Source organism: Camelina sativa, chromosome 5, assembly GCF_030686135.1.
Source record: "Camelina sativa cultivar CO46 ecotype springtype chromosome 5, ASM3068613v1".
In the NCBI taxonomy this organism is placed as follows: Eukaryota; Viridiplantae; Streptophyta; class Magnoliopsida; order Brassicales; family Brassicaceae; genus Camelina; species Camelina sativa.
In genome coordinates, this window is record NC_141884.1 from 22149161 (window position 1) to 22170733 (window position 21573).

Below are 21573 nucleotides of genomic sequence, written 5' to 3' on the forward strand. Positions count from 1 at the left end.
TAAAAAATTTATTTTTAAGTCTAAGAAAGAAGGATTGACGTCGCAAGACCTTGATTTGATATTATTTGAGTTTAAAGAAGAAGGATCGACGAAAAGCACAAATATTGTTTTTACTATACATGAGTTTATATTACTTTCTCTACAAGTAAGGATTTTGGTTTGAGAAATATATGGATGAAATTATCAATAATTGGGTGCATATGTTGACTATGCTGGTTTTCATGAATTGCACAATTTTTATAAGAAAATATAATTTTGGTCTTGGAGTTTGATGCGTTAATAAGTTGTGTGGTAGTCTAAAAAAAAGGTTTTTTCAGTGAAAGAATGTGAAAAAGTTGACGAGAAAGCACAAGAAGAAGAGTATAACAAAGAACTGGATGGTAAAAGTAACAATGATAATTACCATAAAATTTGACAATGAAAATGACAAGAAATAATATGAAGAATAAGAAAACATTAAATAAAAAACACGAAAACATAGGTGATAGCGATCAATTAAATATGAAAAAGGAGATAAATTCATGATTATAAAATTTTTTCGTTTTCTGGGTGACCAAAGAAATAGTTTAAGATATGTGTCACCAGTTTGATCCGTCTCGCCTGGACGTCGAGTTAGATTCATGATTTTTTTCAGATTTGAATTTAAAACACAATTAATTTTTATATTTTTAAAAATTGTGTATATGAAATTTAATTTTTCCTTAATAGTAATTTAAAGTTTTATGTAAAATAATATTTTATTACCATCATCAATCATATATAATTTTTATCAAAAAAAAAATCGAATAAACCCACGCGTAGCGTGGGTTCAAAACCTAATTAAGAATAAAGGTTATAGAGTTTAAGAATTGTGAACAATTGATAACCTATTTTGCTCAATTCACCGTATCCGTGTTGTCTACTCGTCTTATAAAATTTTTTTGCTTCACTTTCATAAGAGTTTTTGTGTTCTTCAGTTCTTGTTGGCGTTGTCTTTCAGACTTTCGCAAGTATGTTTGACTTAAAAAAAATTTTTCAACTCTTTTTTTCAAGTCTGATTTCGTTGGACATCTAACTATGTTTTATTATAAATTTAAGAAGATGCCTCCGGTACCAACAAGAAAACACACCCCAGGATGGGACAAAACAATAAAGAAAAGAAAAGAGGATGAGTTCATAAAGACTCAACAGAATTCTATGCTAAAGTTTGTGAAAAGAACTAAAACTGTTGGTGATAAATCTGGTGTAAACGAGCATGTTAATACTTCTGTGGATGGTGGGTCTGATGATATGGCTGATCAGTGGATAGTGAGAATTTGAACGAGGTGGAAGATGAGAATTTGACTGAGCAACAAGATGAGAATGTGGATACGAAAGCACAAGAGGATGAGAACATAGATGTAGGAGGTGATTTTGAGGAATCTCATGGAATTCCTGATATTTTTGATCCAGCTAATTGTGGAAAAATTGATCAGCAATGGGTAGATATTATGGTGAAAAAATGACCTGGACCAAGACAGTAAATTCACTACCACTTTCCTAGAGAAGAGACTGGGAGTAGACATTTTTCTCATTCATGTTATACAAGAGAGCTCAGTAACGGAGAGAAACAAGATAAACGTTGGCTTGTGTATTAAAAAACATTAAACAAAATTTTTTTGTTTTTGTTGCAAGTTATTCATTAAAGAAAGCTTCCCTACTCAATTGGCCTCTACAGGATTAAAGAATTGGAAACACATTTTGGAAAGACTTAAAACGCATGAAACTAGTCATAGTCATGTGTCGTGCATGAGTCAGTGGGTGGAGCTAGATTTAAGGTTTCAGAAAAAGCAAAATGTTGATAAACATATGCAAGATGAGATTCGTAAAGAGATGGGTCACTGGAAAGATGTGTTGCTGAGAATCTTTTCATTAGTAAAAACTCTGGCTAAGCAAAATTTAGTGTTTCGTGGAAGTAATGAAAAGATAGGAGAAGACGGCAGTAGAAAACTTTTAAGTTTTATTGGGATGATTGCTGATTGGGATCCAGTTATGAGAGAACATCTTCGGCGTTATAAAGATGGTGAATCTCGTTATCATTATCTCAGTAACAGCATTCAAAATGAGGTGATGTCAATGTTAGGTGATGAGATCAAAGGTATGATCATCAAGACGATTAAATTGGCAAAATACTTCTCATCACCATGAACAAATGACTCTCATCATTCCACATGTTGATATTTCAGCAAATTCAACCAAGGTAGAAGAATCTTTTTTGATTTTTTTTTAAGTAGACTAGATTTTAACCCGCGGTACACCACGGGCTTATTTTTTAAAATTAAAATATTGAAAAATTGAGTTGTACTTATTTATATATATATATATATATATATATAATTTCTTATATATGCGGAGTGATATTATTAAGTGTACTATTTTGAAATCCAGAATTTTTTTTTTTTTTTTTAACAACAAAAGAACTGACTCAAACAAGCAAATTGGGAAAAGAACAGCTAATTGATGTAACCACATGCGGTTGAGTACGAACTTGTCGTGTTAATTGATCCACTAGTACATTTGCATTCCTAGATATCAAAGTTAACGAGACGCTTGTGAACTCGTCCATGTCCACCTTGATGTCCTCCAGATAGGCAGAGAAAGCCGGCCAATCAGCTTGCGAGGACACCATCTTCACCAAATCTGAGCAGTCTGTGAGAAAAGCCACCTCTTTGAAGTCATGTCCAATCATACAACGTAAAGCCCACACAAAAGCTTCAACCTCAGCATGAAGTGGTGAAAGACTCCGCCTAAAATTTGAGGCACCCATAAGCGGAGTGGAATTGTTATGTGACGTACACACCCAGCCTGCACCCGCAAACTTATCCATGTCCTTCCAGGAACCATCAACAAAAAACGGAAACCATTATATGCAGCAGGAAAAGAGGAAACCCCCCGCACCACCCGCAAATTTGGTGCTGTTGGAACAGTGAAACCTTCCTCGTCCTCAGCCTGGCCCGTGGACCAGGCTAATGCCTCAGTTGCCGCCAACTGTGCAATCTCGTCCGGTTTTCTGCCACATTCTCGAAAATTTTCGCATTTTGTGCTTTCCAAATATACCACAAGATCCATGGGAAGGCTACTACCTGAGCCCCTGGGTTTTGTGATCCTAGAAAATGATCCATATTTGAGAAAACCGATGCTGTAGGGAAACCAATTGTACCTGTTGGGACATTGGACAAAGCCCAGACCTGTCGTGCGGGAGGGCACTCGAACAAGGCATGGTTAATCGTTTCCAGAGGAGAACCACAACGCATACACTCTAAATCACAAGATACTCCCCGACGTCCTAAATTAGCCGTGACTGAAATGCAGCCAGAAAGAACTTGCCACATAAAATGCTGAATTTTTGGAGGGCACTTAACTTTCCAAACACTTGCCTTTAAAGAGGCACAATCAGGACCACATACTACCGGCACAGTACCGTGTGGTGGAGGCAATCGAGCCGTATGATAACCAGACTTAACCGTGTACTTGCCCGATTTTGTAAAATGCCAACCAAGAGAGTCACTCTGAGGAGTGAGACTCAGAGGAATCGCACCAATTAACGACACATCTGCAGGATCAAAATGGTCCGCTAACCGATCCATCCTCCAAGTATTAGAACTCCGATCAATAAGATCAATTATCTGGATCGAAGGATCCTTAAAAGAATCCTTGCTTAACGCTGGTCTCGGGAATTGAGCTGGAACCCAGGGATCTGTCCATATAGACACAGTATCTCCAGAACCAACCCGTTTAATTATCCCTTTGCTTACCAGAGAGCGAGCGGAAACAATACTTCTCCACCCATATGATGGAGAGTAAGATTTAATAGGATCCATAGGATGCGAGTTCCGATAATACCTGCTCTTAAACACCCTTGCAAAAAGCAAATCAGGGACTTCTATCAGTCTCCATAGCTGCTTAGCCAAAAGGGCGGAGTTAAAATCATCAATATTCCAGAAGCCCAGGCCGCCAAATTGCTTGCTTGCACAAAGCTTTTCCCAAGCTAACCAATGCATACCCCCAGACTGTCCATTTGAACTCCACCAAAAATTTGCAATAGCACTCGTAAGTTTTGACGTTATAGTTTTCGGGATGCGAAAACAGGACATCACAAACGTCGGGACAGCCGTGGCCACAGACTTTATCATCACTTCTTTCCCCCCCCCCCCCCCCCCCTTCGAGAGCAGTTTGGCCGACCAACCAGTAGTGCGACCCTGTAACTTGTCCCGAACAAAGGAGAAAACCTTCGTCTTTGAACCGCCCAAACTCTCAGGGATTCCCAGATAGGATCCCATGCCACCTATTGTAGTAATACCAAGAATTGACTGCATCTCCGCTTTTGTATCCGCTGGAACCTTATGACCAAATTGAATTGAGGATTTATCCAAATTTATCAATTGACCAGAAACCGCTTCATATGACCTCAGAACCGATAAAATAGCCTCATATTCTTCCTTAGTAGCTTTACAGAAAAATAAACTATCATCCGCAAAAAGAAGATGGGTAATAGGTGGCCATTGATTTGCCACCTTCATACCTGTGATCAATTTTTCCCTCTCTGCCTTGCGAACATTTGCTATAAGCACCTCCATGCATAGGATAAACAAATAAGGAGATAAAGGATCCCCCTGTCTTAAGCCCCTTTCCGGCTGAATGAAACCATGCGGCTGTCCATTCAGTAAAACCTTATATTCCACCGATGACACACAGTACATAATCCAGGATATCAAGCGATCGGAGAACCCCATTTTCCTGAGAACTTGCTCCACAAACCTCCATTCGACCCGATCATATGCCTTACTCATATCCGATTTTATGGCCATGAATTTTGATTTGCAAGAATTGTTCGTCCGAAGCCCATCGAACATTTCCTGGGCTATTAATATTTTATCTGAAATCAAACGTCCTGGAACAAAAGCAGACTGAGTTTTTGAGATAAGTGTTGGTAACACCCGTTTTAACCGTTGACATAAAATTTTTGATATGATCTTATATCCCATATTACACAAACTGATCGGCCGTAACTCGACCATACAGGTTGGTTTCGGCACCTTCGGGATTAGACAAATGTGCGTGGAATTCAGCCGCTTGTCAAAAAAACCCTGCTCAAAGAAGGAATTTACCAGATTGAGTAAATTCGTCTTCACGACATGCCATGCCTTTTGAAAAAATAAAGCCGTCATCCCATCCGGGCCAGGAGCTTTATCCGGATACATCATAAATAAGGCCGCTCTTACCTCTTTTTCCGTAGCTGGATCGGTTAAGAGAGCATTATCCTCTTCTGTAATCACCGTAGCAATTTCCCCTAAAATCTCATCACAATTAGCCGGGCCAATTGTTAAAAATAAATCCTGAAAATATGACACTGCCGTGTTACAAATCACCTCATCATCCGTAGACCACACATTGTTTTTATCAAAAAGCCCAACAATCCTGTTTCGTGCCCTACGCTGCTTCGTTTGAGCATGAAAGTACTTGGAGTTCCTGTCCCCTACCCGCATCCATCGGTTCCGACTCTTTTGATACCAATAAATTTCTTCATCTTGATAAGCCTCCCTCAATTGATTTGTCAAATCTGTACTTGTTTCCGGGGGTGTTGCATCATCTGCCTGGGCCTCCGTTAGCTGGCGTGTAATAAGATCAATTGCATCCCGCCCAACCGGAACATGTGTCTTCCGCCACCGCGAGATAGACTGCCGACAGTTCACCACTTTGTCCACAAACAGCCCCTGCCCATGCCGCCCATCCGCTACCCATCCCGAAGAAATAGTACTCATCAATCCGTCCTTACCAATCCACCGTCTATCAAATACAAATCGCCTCTTCCCTTTTGGTTGCTTGGCTCCTATATACGCTAAAATGGGCTTGTGGTCAGACGCCACCATCGGCAAATATTCTATCACGGTATCTAGGAAAAGGGCATGCCAGTCCTCGTTACCTAGAGCTCTATCCAACCTACATCGGATAGGCTTTTTATCCCTCCAACACCGCCAAGACAAGCAATCCCCCAAATACGGAAACTCCAAGAAACCACAATCCTGGATCATACAGTTAAAAGACCGGAAAGATGCCGTGGGACGGAGTTCCCCCCCCCCCCCTCCCCCCGTTTCTCTTGATTACCAGTCAACTAATTAAAATCCCCAATTACAAACCATGGGGAGCTTCGGGATGTCCCCATTCTTGTTAACCGTTCCCAGACTAAGTCCCTATTTTTTGGTATTGGATCCCCATAAACAAAAGTTAGATTAAATAGATTGCCTTTGTAAACTGCCTCAATATCGATCAATCGATCAGACTTAAAAAGAATAGAAACATCAAAATCATCTTTATTATAAAAGAGTGCCAATCCACCACTACAACCAAGAGGATCAAGAGTTATTAAATTTAAATAGCCAAAATGGCCTACAAAAGGTTCCATAAAAGAAAAAGACTGCTTTGTTTCAGCAAGAAACATAAAATCCGGACGATGCTGAAACCAAAGATCCCTAAGATGTCCAATAGTTGCCTTGTTACCCAGGCCTTGGCAATTCCAGCTGAGAATCTTCATCTATCAACCAATCGGTTTTGGTGGTTTGCCGCCACCCGCCGCACCCTTCCCCTTGTCCTGGTTCTTCGGGTTGTGTCCATCGCCCCCTTGATCCGAAATCTTGGCTACGGGTTTCCTCCGCGGAGTACGGAGGTAAACATTCAACTTCTTGGAGCCTCCCCCCTTTAACAGACCCCCCTTTACCTTTACCTCCTTCTCACCTTTCGCTTCAATGCCGTCCTTAACCTCCATTTGCGCATCCGCACCTGGAGAAATAACCGCAGTAATTACCGAAACAGAGCCAGCCTCAACCGAGACCTCCTCCAAAGTGAACTCTGCCGCACCAGGTCCTGGCAAACTTGCATCCGTCACAATCGAAATCTCATCCGGGTTTGATATCGCCTCATCAGTCGCATTGGCGTCCTCCTCCATCATCACATCCGACTCCAAACCCTCCTCCAAATCCTCAGCTGACCCCACATCTTCAACTTCGACCTCCTGCGTTATCACAGCCACTGTTTCCTCCACCACCCTCGAACCAGGAGAAGAATTCCCCGGGATAGACACGGCAGCCTCCCCCATCCTAGTATCCCCACCCTCACTCAGGACCTGAGTATCACCCTGTGCAGATATCTGCTCCACCAAAACCGCAGCCCGGCCTGTTCCGTGGTCTCCTCCTGAAAGAGTGCTTTCCTAACCTTCTTCTGAACCTGCTCCACCACAATGAATCCTGGGGAGGATTCCCTGACCACAGCTTCCGCGACTTCCACAGTACGCTCTCTTGGAGGAGAGATAACCGGTGCAACTTCTTTATGTTCAAAAACCCGTGAGTTCTCAGCACCACGGCGAGGTTGATGAGAATCTCCCTGTGAGGACCGAGAGCGATCCCTCTGTCCTCCCGGATGCTGCCTGTTCTCCTGCCTTGATGATTCCCCATTAACCCGAGTACGACTCCCGCCATGGCGTGTATCCTCCTGATCCCCCTGCCTGGCTCTCCCGCCAGGAACCGCTCCTCTGTAACTCTGAAAACGACCCTCACCATCACCTTCCGCTGGAGGAAGAGAAGAAACAGAAGACCCCACACCCCTTCCAGCTCCTTCCCCACAGAAATCTTCATGATGGCACAAACTGAAACACCGACGACAATAGCCAAGGAAATAACGGTTTGATCACCATTGCCAAACTCGATCTTAGACTCGAAACACATAGGCTTGAAACCATTGATCACCACCTTAACCCAACCTCCATCAATATCCACTTCCTGGACCTCACCAAGATCTTCACCGATGCTTCTGAACGTGGGATCAGCCCAGAACTGTAGAGGAACCCCCAAATCATGGACCCAGAAAGTAAGAGCAGATGGATACGAAGAATCCACCGACGGCTTCCAACGAACTAGAGCCACCATCCAGTGATCGAAATGAAACGGCTCCATCTTGAGGACCTCGACAATATCCTCCTCATTATCGAAATCAAACTGGAACTTCCCAAGCCCCAGATCCGCACCAACCACCTTACCCTCGATCTGCCAAATACGAGGAAAGAGCAGAAGCAGAGCCTTCATATCTTGCACCCGAGGATTGAAGCAACGACCAATAACAGTCTTCGAGTACCCTTCAATCAAAGCGGAGTTATCAAAAAGAGGGACCTTGATTTTTCGTTTGAGAGGCATCTCCGTGATCTGCTTCCCCTTGGAAATCAAACTACTCTGCGACATAGTGGACAGGACAGAGAAAAAGACGAGAGACCAAGAGAAGCCAAAAAACACCAAAATGCAGTAGTGATGAAAAAAGCAAAACACTTGCTGATGAACAAACTCTCCTATCCGGCCCCTTGTTAAATACCCCTTCAAAAATCCAGACAAATCAAACCAATTAACACCTGATCGCAAACACATCGATGTACTGATATCCAATCGCAACAAATCCAGCTCAGAAATCCGATACGTTGACCTGATGATCAAATCCTTCCCATGAAAGCAAGGCTGATCTCGTGATACCAAATCTCGCAATCCGCCTACACATTCGCGCTCCATTGAAGAAATCGAACAAGATCGAATCCCGCTTACCAAAAACAAAGCTCCATCGGCCCACATCAAACCAGTGACCACCAAATCGAGACATAATCTTGCTAATAAACTGAAATCCAACAAATCCGAACAAAAATTAATCCCAGATCCGACATCATCCGAGATCATATCGACCCATATCTCTCCAAAAACCGAGATTCGCCCAATCTCCCACAATAACACCGCAATCCAATCCACAAGAACCCTATCTCCACCATAAAGAACTATCCAGAATCGCATCCCAGAAAATCCCGTAAACCATCTCATTGTTGGGTCGAAACCCTAGAGTCTTCTCGCCATCGCCGTCGCCTTTCGAGAGAGTTTTTTTCTTTCCTTCCTCTCTTCTTTATTATTATGTCAAACTTCCAGAAATAATATTTAGAAAACCAAATAGTTAAAAATGAAACATTACAGTATAATTAATGTAACTTTATGAATAATTAGAATTATTTCTTGTTAGATAAGTTAGATAGTTTTTTAAAGAGAATCTTAGAAATATTTGTGCAGTAATCTTAACAGCTTAGTATCAATGAAAATCATCCTTATGAAAATTCACAATTATTTGTTGTGTAACTTTTTATTATTTTCGTATTTTAAAAGTCATAATTAAGATATTTTATTATTTAGAAACTTAATTAAATGTTATATGTTAGGTAACTATGTAAGAAGAATTCAATTTTTTGAAATATTTTCTTAGAAAATAACTACATTAATTATTATGTTTCCAAAACTATTTTAGTCTCTTACTATAGTTATGTATAACAGAATTATTACGGTGTGAATATTTCTCTTTTTAAAAGTATAATAATTATGTAATCAATTTGTTTCCAAAATTATAGAGTGAATAAATTAGGATCCGAGTTTTATGGAAAATTGTGTTTAATATTAGATTTGTAACAGTAATTAATGTATATAATATCAGTTCCGATTTTCCATAATTGGTAAATCAATTTTAATATTTTTATTTAAATTTTATAAACAAAATATAAATGTCAATGGCATACTTGTAAATAGGTTTGAACTTGAGAATTTATTTTATAAATGTCTCCAAAAATGTATATATGGATGACACATTAAGAGAAGGGCTTTTTCATGAGATTCAAGATGTGTTAGTTGCTCTTGATTTAAATATAGACGATGTCAGAGGGCAAGGATATGATAATGGATCAAATATGAAAAGAGGCATAAAGGAGTGCAAAAAAGGTTTCTTGATGTCAATCCACGTGCGTTTTATACACCTTGTGGATGCCATAGTCTTAATCTTGCATTATGTGATATGGCAAAGACTTCTACAAAAGCGGTATCTTTTATTGGGATAATTCAGCTATTTATCATTTGTTTTCTTCTTCAACTAAGTGATGGAAAATACTTGAAGATATGGTGGGAGGGCTGACAGTTAAAGCTTAATCTCAAACTCGTTGGGAGAGTCATGTTGCATGCGTCAAGGCAGTAAGATTTCAAGCTCCAAAAATAAGGGATGCCTTACTTTATATAGCAGAAACTAGTGATGATCCAGAAGCACAAAGTGATGCTGAGTCTCTTGCCACAAGTGAAACACATGGGATCGGAAGTTATGAATTCTTGTTGTCCATGGTTATTTGGTACAATCTTTTAGTTGCTGTTAACACAGTAAGCAAAAATTTACAGTCTGAAGACATGGATATTGATTCTGCTATTGCTCAACTAAAAGGAGGAAAAACGGCTTTTTCATACCCCGACAATAGCCCTGTGTTGAATTCATACATTTGACTATTGATCTGGCCTAAACATACATTATGTTTATGAATATTTGAATTCCGTACCCCAACTTTGAAATCAATACCCCAAGTATAATTGTTGTGCCATAACATACAAAAACGTGTTTATCGACTAACTCTGTTAAGCTTCCGTTTAACCGTTCTGACGTGGATTCCACGTGTGCGCAGCGATTCAAACGAAGTCGTTTTGGCTAAACAGAGAAACTAAAATTTCGACCAAAACGACGTCGTTTTGGTCAATTTCTCTCACAAAATCTCTCTTCCTCTATCCCGAAACTATCTCACGGCAGAGGAACCCTAGAATTTGAGCGTTTTCAATTTCGAGTCGATCTGAAAGAGCTGCCTAAATACCTATTTTGGGCTGCCTAAACTACTTCAGATCAGACTCAAAAATTAAAAATGCCGAAATTCTAGGGTTCCTACCTGCGAGAGAGAGTTTCGGGAGAGGAAGAGAGATTTTGTGAGAGAAATAAAAAACGACGTCTTTTTGGTCAAAATTTTAGTTTCTCTGTTTAGCCAAAACGACGTCGTTTGGATCGCTGCGCACACGTGGAATCCACGTCAGAACGGTTAAACGGAAGCTTAACAGAGTTAGTCGATAAACACGTTTTTGTATGTTATGGCACAACAATTATACTTGGGGTATTGATTTCAAAGTTGGGGTATGGAATTCAAATATTCATAAACATAATGTATGTTTAGGCCAGATCAATAGTCAAATGTATGAATTCAACACAGGGCTATTGTCGGGGTATGAAAAAGCCGTTTTTCCACTAAAAGGACTAGTCTCTTATTTCCAAAAGTATAGAGATACAGGCTTTGAAGAAGCAAAATCTGAAGCTAGAGAAGTGGCTGAAGCTATGGAGATTGAAGCTGTTTTCCCCACTAAAGCAAAACGTGTCATACGAAGAAAAAAACATTTTGATGAAGATCTCGAGAAAGTTGATGGTTCTCTGGATTTCTCACCAGAAGAAAGCTTTAGAATTTCTTACTTATCAAAGTCATGGATCAAGCTCTATGTTCTCTTGAGGAGAGATTTGAACAATTTCAGAAGTATGAACAAACATTTGGATTTTTGTTTGATTTGAGGAAACTGCAAACGACAAGTGATGATAGCTTGATGGCATCTTGTATCAATCTTCAAGCTTCATGGCAATCATTCAGTTGTTGATGGGAATGATTTATTTTATGAACTGAAAGTTCTAAAAGAGGTTTTACCAAAAGACTACAAGTGACCTATCGAAGTGTTAGATTTTCTGAAAACAATGGAAGGTTGTTATCCTAATTCTTGGATCGCTTATCGGATATTGTTAACGGTTCCAGTCTCTGTTGCCTCTGCAGAAAGAAGTTTTTCAAAGTTGAAGCTGATAAATTCTTACCTTAGATCAACTATGTCACAAGAAATGTTAAATTCTTTGGCTATGATAAATTCTTTGGCAACTTGCTTGAGAAACTTTGTTATAAAGTTTTGATGTATGGATAAAGTGTACGTTCGACTTTTTGCAAGTAAGATCGCCCTGCTCTCATGTACAGATTTTCACTTGAACCCTCCACTCCACCAAAGTCACTAGGAATTTTAGACATCATTGTCATCGTTTCAACAGAGATCAATCAAATTAAGCGCAACGAATAATATAGTTAATTTACGCAACAGTATTTGCCATTATTTGGTGTTGTTTAGTATGAAGTATCAACGCAGCCAGAAAATAAAAAACTGAAAAACACTATCATAGTTGCCTTAGTAATCATCCAAGCAGTCATAAGTTTTAATTTTATTATTAAGAAGTTAAGAGCATCTGATCATCGCAAACTGTTGCAACTTCCAAGTCACCCTGCCATTTTTCTATTAGACGTAAAAGATGTTAAAGGCCTCTTGCAATGCCTACAAATACATTAAAAAATAAATTATGGTCTTTCCATATATTTAAAAATATATTTTGTGTAGAACAAGAGACAAGCTAAGTGAACAAAATAAACAAACAAGCCAAAAAAACTTTCAGAAAATAAGCATATAACTAAGTTTAATCACTAAAAAACCTCCCTCGTCAAAATATGATTAATTCCAATATTAATGAATAATAGTTTCATAACAAACCTCAACTAGTTTGGGCTCAGTGCTTGAATAAAGGTAGTGACTAACTCTCTCCTTCTCCCTTTTAAGACACTCGTCACACTGCAATATAGAACTATTGATATTAATAATATATATATTTATTTACTTTCATGAAATCGAATGAAAACATAGTCCGCGACATGCCTTTAGCAAATAATCAGAGCTAGAACACTCCTTGATCCACATTGATCCTTTGCGAGAATAGTAAGATACAGTATCTTGAAGCATGAATCTTTCAAAATCCTCTTCATATTTCTCCATAGTACCCATCCCATTCTCCACATAGACTTCTAACACGTTTTCCACTAGTTCCCTATCAATCTGTTTGCCCTCACGTTCTTTATGAACCTGGCAAATACAAATTTCGTTAGATAGAAACAAAACTTATAGGCTAAACCTTAGCTTTCTCATTATAGGTACCAATACTTACAAGCGCTAATACAGCTTCTTTGGCAGTGGAGTGCATCTCACGATAAACCTGTGGTATAATATTTGCAAGGACATTGACAAACTTGCACAAACATTTGAGGCAGTGAAAATTTAGGAGCTATAGGAATGCGTGAAAAACCAGGCGGCGAAAACATGTCAATCCAACTTCTCTCACTTTTGGCAAGGATCTATGAAAAACATAGTAATTGTCGATATAATGGAAGATATTGCCTAACAATTTGACCAGAATTTTATGGATCTTCCACCTCCTAACAAGCTCTCTTAGCACATCTTCACCAGGCTTCTCCCTTAAGGATGGCAACACCTAAAAACACACAAAAAAAACATTAAAAATTAAAGCAAAGGAGATTTAAGTTATAAAAAAAATGAAAAGAAGAATATGTCTTTTTTTCACAATATCCAAGAATCAAAGCCCAAACCCAAAACTTTGGTACTTACTGTTTGGATAGTATAATCTTCAAATACTTGACGATAATTTTCGTAAAGCTGTTGTGAGTAATTAGTGTGTTTCTGGGTACACATAGTGTAGATAGTTCTGTGAATCACATAAGAAATTACTGTAAATAGTAGCTACCTGTACGTATATATAGAGCTGTTAACAAACAAACATTACATAAGAAGACCTACGTACGTGTAAAGATTCACATGTTGCGTAGAGTTAACTGCTGGTTCACGCTCTCCTTCTATATTCCTTATCAGCTCGGTAATACCTTTCTGCAAGGAGGACCACCCTTCCTCAAAGTTAAGGACCATCCTTCTCGAATCTGTTTCAAGCTCTCTTGAGTCAAATTCTCAAATAAAGTAATAGACAGAGATTAGCTCTTGTGAGGTTAATTATCATTATCGGTACTTTTAAACGATACTCAACGCTAATATTATCACAAACCGTAAACTAAAACTAATTAGATTGAAAGTAATCAAAGATTATTAAACACATAGAAGCGAGGTAACCCTGAAACTCGATCAAAACCGTGTAGATAAAGGCTAAAACCAAAGACGTTACTAACCAAAAGTTTCTGAAGAGTATCCAATCTGAATCACCAAAATTAACTATGAGAATCGTGAAGAACGTACACGTCCTCGAAGAAAACGAAAGATATATATATAGATCCGACGATGGATGAGATGGCGGTTTTAACTTTTCTTTCAACAAAGAAAAACATATTAAGATATATTAAATTACATATCTCTATCTAAAAAACAAAAACAAAAATTCCCTATCCAAGAAGAAAAAATTTATTTGTTACATGGTTTATATGTTTTTTTGACAATCTTTATCTAATAAGTCACAAGTAAATTCACAAGAAACTGCAACCTTCTTCTTTTGACATCTGTTTTTTGCTAACATGTCTCCCAAATATTGATTCTATTGATTTTCTCTAACTTAATCCTTTATCATATTCTTTATCTTATAAAGCACAAGTCACTTAGTCAATAAATGTTTGCCACATCAGATATTAGTTTACATTTATTTTAAGCAAAAAAAAATCAAATCTTTATCTAATAAGTCACAAATAAATTCACAAGAAACTGTAACCTTCTTCTTTTGACATCTGTTTTTTGCTGACATGTCTCTCAAATATTGACTCTATTGATTTTCTCTAAATCCTTTATCATATCCTTTATCTTATAAATCACAAGTCACTTAGCCAATAAATGTTTGCCACATCAGATATTATTAGTTTACATTCATTTTAAGCAAAAAAAAATCAAATAAAAACAATTACTATTGATCGTGTGAAAAGAGGAAAAAACAAAAAAGAACTGACCCAATTTCCATGTTTTACGAAACTGAACAAAATATTGGCATATTGATAGGCTTTATATTTGTTTTCTGTATTAAAAAAAAATGGCAATGGTAAAGCCCAAGCCCATAACTTTGTGTGTAAAACCCTAGAAAAACCAGTTAATTTCATTAACAAAAGCTGTAAATAACTTATCCCTAATTTTACTTCCACTAACACTTTCACTTTCAGAGTGATTTACAACCGATCCATCTCCTATTTAAATCCAAATTCGGGTTCTTTACAGTCTTTCTTTATATTCCTCTCATCTACATCGATTTTTCTTCTTCTTCTGGTTGCCATATAAACTACAGTTATATATATTTGACAAATCTATCAAACAAGTCCATTCAGGTTTTTCACTAGTCTTAATTCAAATTTATTTTCTCTCGGTAACGCATATTTATTCTCTCTGGTTTTACATGAGTCTGGTTAAAAATGCTGATAATAATTGATGGTTTGTGAATCTTTGAATTCTGCAACTAGAAATATGATATTTGTGTATTTACACACTTGTGTAATTTAGAAGCACATATTGTTTCTTCAGTTTACACTACAAGAAAGAGTCACAACTTGGAGTCCCAAAATGCATGTTTTCTTGTAGTGTTAGATCTTATTCAAGTGGACAAATCTAAGCATTGTTTGATTTATTTGTGACAGGTATGAGTACTACCATGATGCATCGGCCGGTAACGAGAAATACATACATGAATGAAAAGTAAAGAGGGTTGGTGAACGTGATGAAAGCTCTTAGTACTTCCAGTCTCAATTTTTTGTGTGTTATTCAAATGCTTGCTTATTTGAATATTAGATCATGTAGAATATTTGCTGATTGAAAGATATATATTCATAATGTGTGTAGTTTTCTATTTCAAAACTGATATGTTTCCCTAAAATAATTACTAGGTGACTTATAATGAAGATTTCAAGGATCAGTAGAGTCCATGTGCTAACTTTTTAATATCTTTAAATTAGTAAATTACTTGATTGTGATTTTATTTGTTCTTCATTCAGTATTTGCGTAATCTACCTACTTCTAGATATGGCTCTGACTTTCAGATACTTTGTTTCTCATTTCTATAACCTATCTCTCTCATCTCACCCATCTGTCTATAAGTTTCTTTCTTGCAGGTGTTGATTATTAGTTTTCAGCCATTACAACAATGCGGATGGAGAAATAATTTCCTAGCTAAGGTGTAGCAAAACGAGAACAACAGCATCAAAATATTACAAGAGGAGGAAACAAAATTCAAATTTTATCCTCCAAACGTTAGTATTGTATTTTGCTCGGAAAAATGAGTGTGTTAATTTGCTTCATATATAACAATGTGAATAAATTGATTCATAAGATCAAAGGGAAGACCGAGACGAATGTATCTAACTATTACTATTATTTTTTTTGAATTTTTCATTCTTACATATATCTTACTTTAGACTTTAGAGGTTCATAATTGAAGGCATTTTTGAAGTATAAAGAGTATTCTATGTACGATCTTGATCTTAAAACTATTTTTTTCCGTACGAAGTACGGATCTAACACTAGTAAATCACAAGTCACATGACTAATAAAAATTGGCCACATAGATTTTATAAACAGTTTTTTAAATTACTAAAAATTTCCTATTTTAACGACATAATGCTAAGAATAATAAAAAATAAAAAAATCTGACTGACAGTTTCTTAAAACCGACCAACCCACAATCCACGATCTCCATGATTTCTGCCTTTTTATACCCCATATTTCATAGATTCGATACACAAACATCATAATTTTTTTCAATCGATCCCAAAAAGTATGATCATCTTCTTCCTCGGTTCAAAATCATAATTACATTGAGTACTTTGCCACTTTTCTCAATATATAATTTCAATATTTAGATTTTCAATAACAAGAATAATTGGTCTAGGTATGTTTGTAGGAGCAAGAGAAACATGGATATTGAAGATGATATAATCAAAATTCTTAGACAGAATTACGAGAGGTATTTTGAATCCATGACTAAATCAAAGAGACAGAATTACGAGAGGTATTTTGGATCCATGACTAAATCAAAGTTTTCAGTTTTCTCGCTAAATAACTATCCCAGTTTATGTAGTACATAACTTTTCCAAAGTTTCTTTCTCACCAAAGGATATTTTAGCTCTCAATACTGGTTGGAAAAGTCTGAAAATTTTAGCTCTCAATACTGGTTGGAAAAGTCTGAAAATTTTAGCTCTCAATACTGGTTGGAAAAGTATGCTACACTTTTTTTTTGCTCTTCGTGTATTCTTCAAATTAATGTGTGTGGCTTAACTATGCTTTCAAATCAACCTGTGACATTTGAAATTAATAGTTTAGTCGTGTCTAGCTTTCCATTTATGTCGTTTACATTTAAAAGGTATAGCAAACGTTAAAGTAGTAAAGATTACCTATTGGCTATTGCCAAACTAATGAGTAAAATAAATTTGATCCCTTAATTATTGTTTTCATTGTTACGTTGTAATTTATAACTGTTGATTTGCCTTCACATGTTTCTGTGTTATATGCTGATTTTTTACTTTTATGGTTTTAAATGGATTTGTAAGATTGTTTGCAGATGGAGATCGTAAATAAATTGCTCATAGATCTTCTTAAGAATCAGAAGAAATACTTTGACCAAAAAAAAAAAAAAAATCAGAAGAAATACATGAAGAGCAAGACATAAAGAATATGAAAGCTTTAACCTAATAGCTGTACGCTATTTTTGTGAAAATATAATATTTGTACTCTATATTTATTATTTCAACGAGCCTTCAAATCTTTAACCTAACCTAACATGGTGTGTCGCAGTCACTTCAAATCTTCGTAAACGAGGTTTGAGTTGTGATACAATGTGCGCTTTCTGTGGTTTTCCGGTTGAGACAATTAATCATGTTCTTTTTGAGTGTTCCCCGGCACGGCAAGTTTGGGCTTTGTCATTTTTCCCAACAGTGCTGGATAGTTTTCCATTTGCTTCTATTTTTGCAAATATGGATTTCTTATTTTGGCGGGCTCAGCAGTCCCCCACCCCGGATGTTTATCCCTGGATATTGTGCTATATTTGGAAAGCTCGGAATGATAAAGTTTTCACCAATCTGGATTCCAATCCGCTGGCAATTTTGCGAATAGCAGAAGAGGAATCTCACGCCTGGTTCCGTGCCCAGCTGGATGAAACGGTTGATGGGCCGGTCGGTGCTCAGCATGTCACGCACAGTGACAGATTAAGCTTGGCGGTCGCTAGGCCTGTTTCGGGTTACCTTTGTTTTGTAGATGGATCTTGGAAAGCCACAGACAAATATGCTGGTTGTGGCTGCTATTGCACCTCCTCTAGGGAGGAAGCTCCCACTATGGGGGCCGCTAACCTCCTGCGTAGTCTCACACCTCTTCATGCAGAAATGGAAGCGTTTATCTGGGCGATGCGATGTATGATTGGTGCAGATAATCAAGACGTTGTCTTTCTTACCGACTGCTCTGACCTGGTGAAGATGGTTTCTTCGTCTTCCGAGTGGCCAGGCTTCAAGCTTTACTTAGAGGAGATACAAGTTGATAGGGAGGAGTTCCGCTCTTTCTCATTAGCCTTAGTCCCCCGCGCTCAAAATGGTAAAGCTGACAATCTGGCACGACGTGTTCGTTCAGTTTCGCATACATCTACCTATGTAAACAATGTCCCTTCCCATTGGCTCTTTTGAGCTAATCTGTTCTCTTGTTGTCAAAAAAAAAAAACGAACCTTTCAGTTATTACACAACAATAATACAGATCAATGTACATTCTTCTCTTTTCTTTATCTAGCTTATAAGGTTTTATGCGTTTGTGGTTAATCAATGATAGTGTGTTGTTATATGCATACTTTTCTTTTTAAGCCTTTAAAAAACTTTTTTTGTTGGGGGGTCAAAGTCTTGAGTTGTTTATACATGTAACTTTTTGTTATGACTTATGAATAAAAAGTATATTCTATTTATTAAGAGCTCCTAGATCACCTCGTGCTTCTTTTTTGGTTCTTTTACTTATTTCACTTGTCTCCTTTTTTCTCAATTGCTCCTTGAGTCTTCTTTTGGTTTGAATGCTCAGACAGGATGTTATGTCACAATACCTAAACTTTGAGACATAAAATTATTTTGACCCGAGACCCCGAGAACAAAAGTGACAAACACTTATCCTACTATATTAATTGGGAAGTACAAATATGAAACTAACCTTAAAATGTGTAAAAAATTACATTCAATTGCCATAAGAAAATTTCAATTAAGCTTAATTAATTAATTTTAAAAAATAGAATTAATTAAAAAAATAAAAAATACTCACAGATCAAATATTAAAAAATCTGAAAAAAATAATAAAAACATTTTTCTCTCTCTAATAAATTATGGACAAAATTAGTAAATATTTTTTAAAAAAAATATAAACCAATCAGAATTTTAAAAACTAAGATTTTATATCCCAAATATACAATATAATTATTTTTAATAACTAAATTTGAAGATTTTGTTAAGATTTCAAATTATGGTTCTCCTATCATCTTTATTTTCTTTTATTTACAAATTGTTTGGAAATTTCATATAATACTTATGATTAATTAAAAATGCAGAATTTTTTCTGCATATATTGTGATTTGAATTTTTATAAACAAAGATATATTTCTCAATCTATGAAAAATGTGTGTTTTAATTTCCATATTGGCGGGTTGGCAAAACTAAAATTTAGATAGATGATAAATTCATAATTTTTATTTGCTCACAATTATAATATTAAAATTACTATTTTATATTTCACAAAATAATGATGCAAATACAACAAACAAACAATATAAAACTGTAATAAGATGTCAAAAATAAATTACTATAATATTCTAAAATAATTAGTATTCCAATAGACTAATAGATTTACAAAACAATTAAAAAAAAATATTATCTCGAACAAAATAAATTTTTTAAAAAATATAACAATAACTTTATTATTATATTATTAAATTTTAAAAAAAATATTGATCTGTGCTTTAATCACGGGATATCTTCTAGTTTCCAGTATAATTAAAAGCAACTAGGATATATCCCGTGCTTAAAGCACGGTCAACATTTTCTAAAAAATTTATAATATAATAATAAAATTATTTTTTTATTTTATTTTTTAAATTATTTTGTTTGAGATAATATTTATTTTTAATCAATATGTAAATCTATTAGTCTATTTGAATACTAATTATTTTAGAATATTATAGTATTTTATTTTTGACGTATTATTACAGTTTATATTGTTTATTTGTTGTATTTACATCATATTTTGTGAAATATAAAATAGTAATTTTAATATTATAACTGTGAGTAAATAAAAATTATTAATTTATCATTAATATAAATTCAGTTTTACCAACCGCCAATGTGGAAATTAAAACACATATTTTCATACATTGAGTAATATATCTTCGTTTTAAAAAATTCAAATCACAACATATGCAGAAAAAAAATGCATTTTATTAATTATAAGTATTATATGAAAGTTCTAAACAATTTGTAAATAAAATAAAATAAAGATGATAGGAGAATCATAATTTGAAATCTTAACAAAATCTTTGAATTTAGTTATTAAAAATAATTATATTGTATACTTGGATATAAAATCTTAGTTTTTAAAATTCTGATTGGTTTATATATATATTTTTTTAAAAATAATTAGTAATTTTGTCCATAACTTATTAGAGAGAGAAAATATTTTTTTAGATTTTTTAATATTTGATATGTGAGTGTTTTTTATTTTTAATTTAATTATATTTATTTAAATTAGTTAATTAAGCTTAATTAATTTTTTCTAATGGTAATTGAATGTAATTTTTTACATATTTTAAGGTTAGTTTCATATTTGTACTTCTCAATTAATATAGTAGGATGTAGTCAATATTAACAAAAATAGATTCGCCTACATATCAAGTTACAACGTTGCTTTAGACTACAAACAAAGCACAACTATTTTTTTGGTAAATAGTTAAGCTTACTTAGAGATCCAAACATGTAATGCCATTTATCTAAAAATTATAACCAAGTGATGAAAATTTGATCAACGCAACATGTAATGCCATTATCTAAATAACCTTGCTTCAATAACACCTGAAATAAGTTGAATATCCAACAGTTTTGACGGATGGTCTGAAAAAGTTACCTCCATAATTTCACTGCAGCAATTTCATCAGCATGATATGTGTGTATAACACTCTCCTTCCTGTAGATTATTTCATGAATTTAGAATCATCTATCGTTTCAAGTAAAAAGAATTTATGAAATGCATATATTTAAAAAAAATTTTTTTTTTTAAAAAACCCTGTGTTTTCTCTCTCCCGAGTCTCCTCCAAACCCTAGCCGCCGTTGGTTTCGTTTGCCTCTCCGCCGCCCAAGGCTTTCGCCGGCGGTGTGAGAGGGCTCTGTTTTCTTCTTTAGCTTGTTGTCCCAGTCGAGTCATTCCAGTAGTGACCCGCTCTCTTCCTCCCCGGCGTACTGAGCAGTCCAACCGTTGCGTCGTGACGGTGTGGCGGACGACGAGATCTCGGCTCGCCTTCCTCTCCGAAGACTGGTGGTGGTTCGAAGCTGCTCCGGGCAACCTTCCTTGCAGGTTAGGGGAGTTGGATCTGAGTTTTGGATCGCGACCTCCTGTCTCCTCCACCCTTCCGCCGGAGATGCTAGTAGATCGGAGGTGTATGGTTGAGTCGGGTTGTTTAGAGTCTACTGATTGTTGGGGAGGCTTCAGGTGTGCCGATGGCCAAGATTTGCGGACATCCTCATAGCCGACGCTTTCTCGAGAGCTTCCTCAATTTCTGGTGTTATTCCGGCTAAGAAGCGAGACAACAAGGCATTTGCGATGTGGCCTTTCCAATTATGCACCTTGAGG

At 36.2% G+C, this 21573-nt stretch overlaps 2 protein-coding genes and 1 pseudogene across 3 annotated transcripts; 2 read left to right on the forward strand and 1 right to left on the reverse strand.

Annotated features, from left to right (window-relative positions):
• The first annotated feature begins 1080 nt into the window (after positions 1 to 1080).
• Positions 1081 to 11826, forward strand: LOC104789365 (uncharacterized; annotated as a pseudogene).
• Positions 11827 to 11970: 144 nt separating this feature from the next.
• Positions 11971 to 14068, reverse strand: LOC104787173 (putative cullin-like protein 2). 2 transcript variants are annotated; one of them, XM_087452765.1, is made up of 8 exons: positions 13925 to 14068; positions 13549 to 13681; positions 13356 to 13452; positions 13036 to 13221; positions 12898 to 12945; positions 12612 to 12815; positions 12450 to 12527; positions 11971 to 12236 (listed from the first exon to the last, which is right to left on the reverse strand). In XM_087452765.1, exons 2-8 carry the CDS (start codon positions 13668 to 13670, stop codon positions 12201 to 12203), a joined length of 771 nt encoding a protein of 256 aa, XP_087308891.1. In that variant the 5' UTR covers positions 13671 to 13681; positions 13925 to 14068; the 3' UTR covers positions 11971 to 12200. The 2 variants fall into 2 exon arrangements, with proteins under 2 accessions (XP_087308891.1, XP_087308892.1); XM_087452766.1 differs by having other exon boundaries at positions 13072 to 13221; positions 13925 to 14056.
• Positions 14069 to 16633: 2565 nt separating this feature from the next.
• LOC147944178 (uncharacterized) lies at positions 16634 to 18388 on the forward strand. Its single transcript, XM_087512486.1, has 4 exons — positions 16634 to 16728; positions 16879 to 16935; positions 17267 to 17286; positions 17511 to 18388. Exons 1-4 carry the CDS (start codon positions 16634 to 16636, stop codon positions 18386 to 18388), a joined length of 1050 nt encoding a protein of 349 aa, XP_087368612.1.
• Positions 18389 to 21573: the final 3185 nt, after the last annotated feature.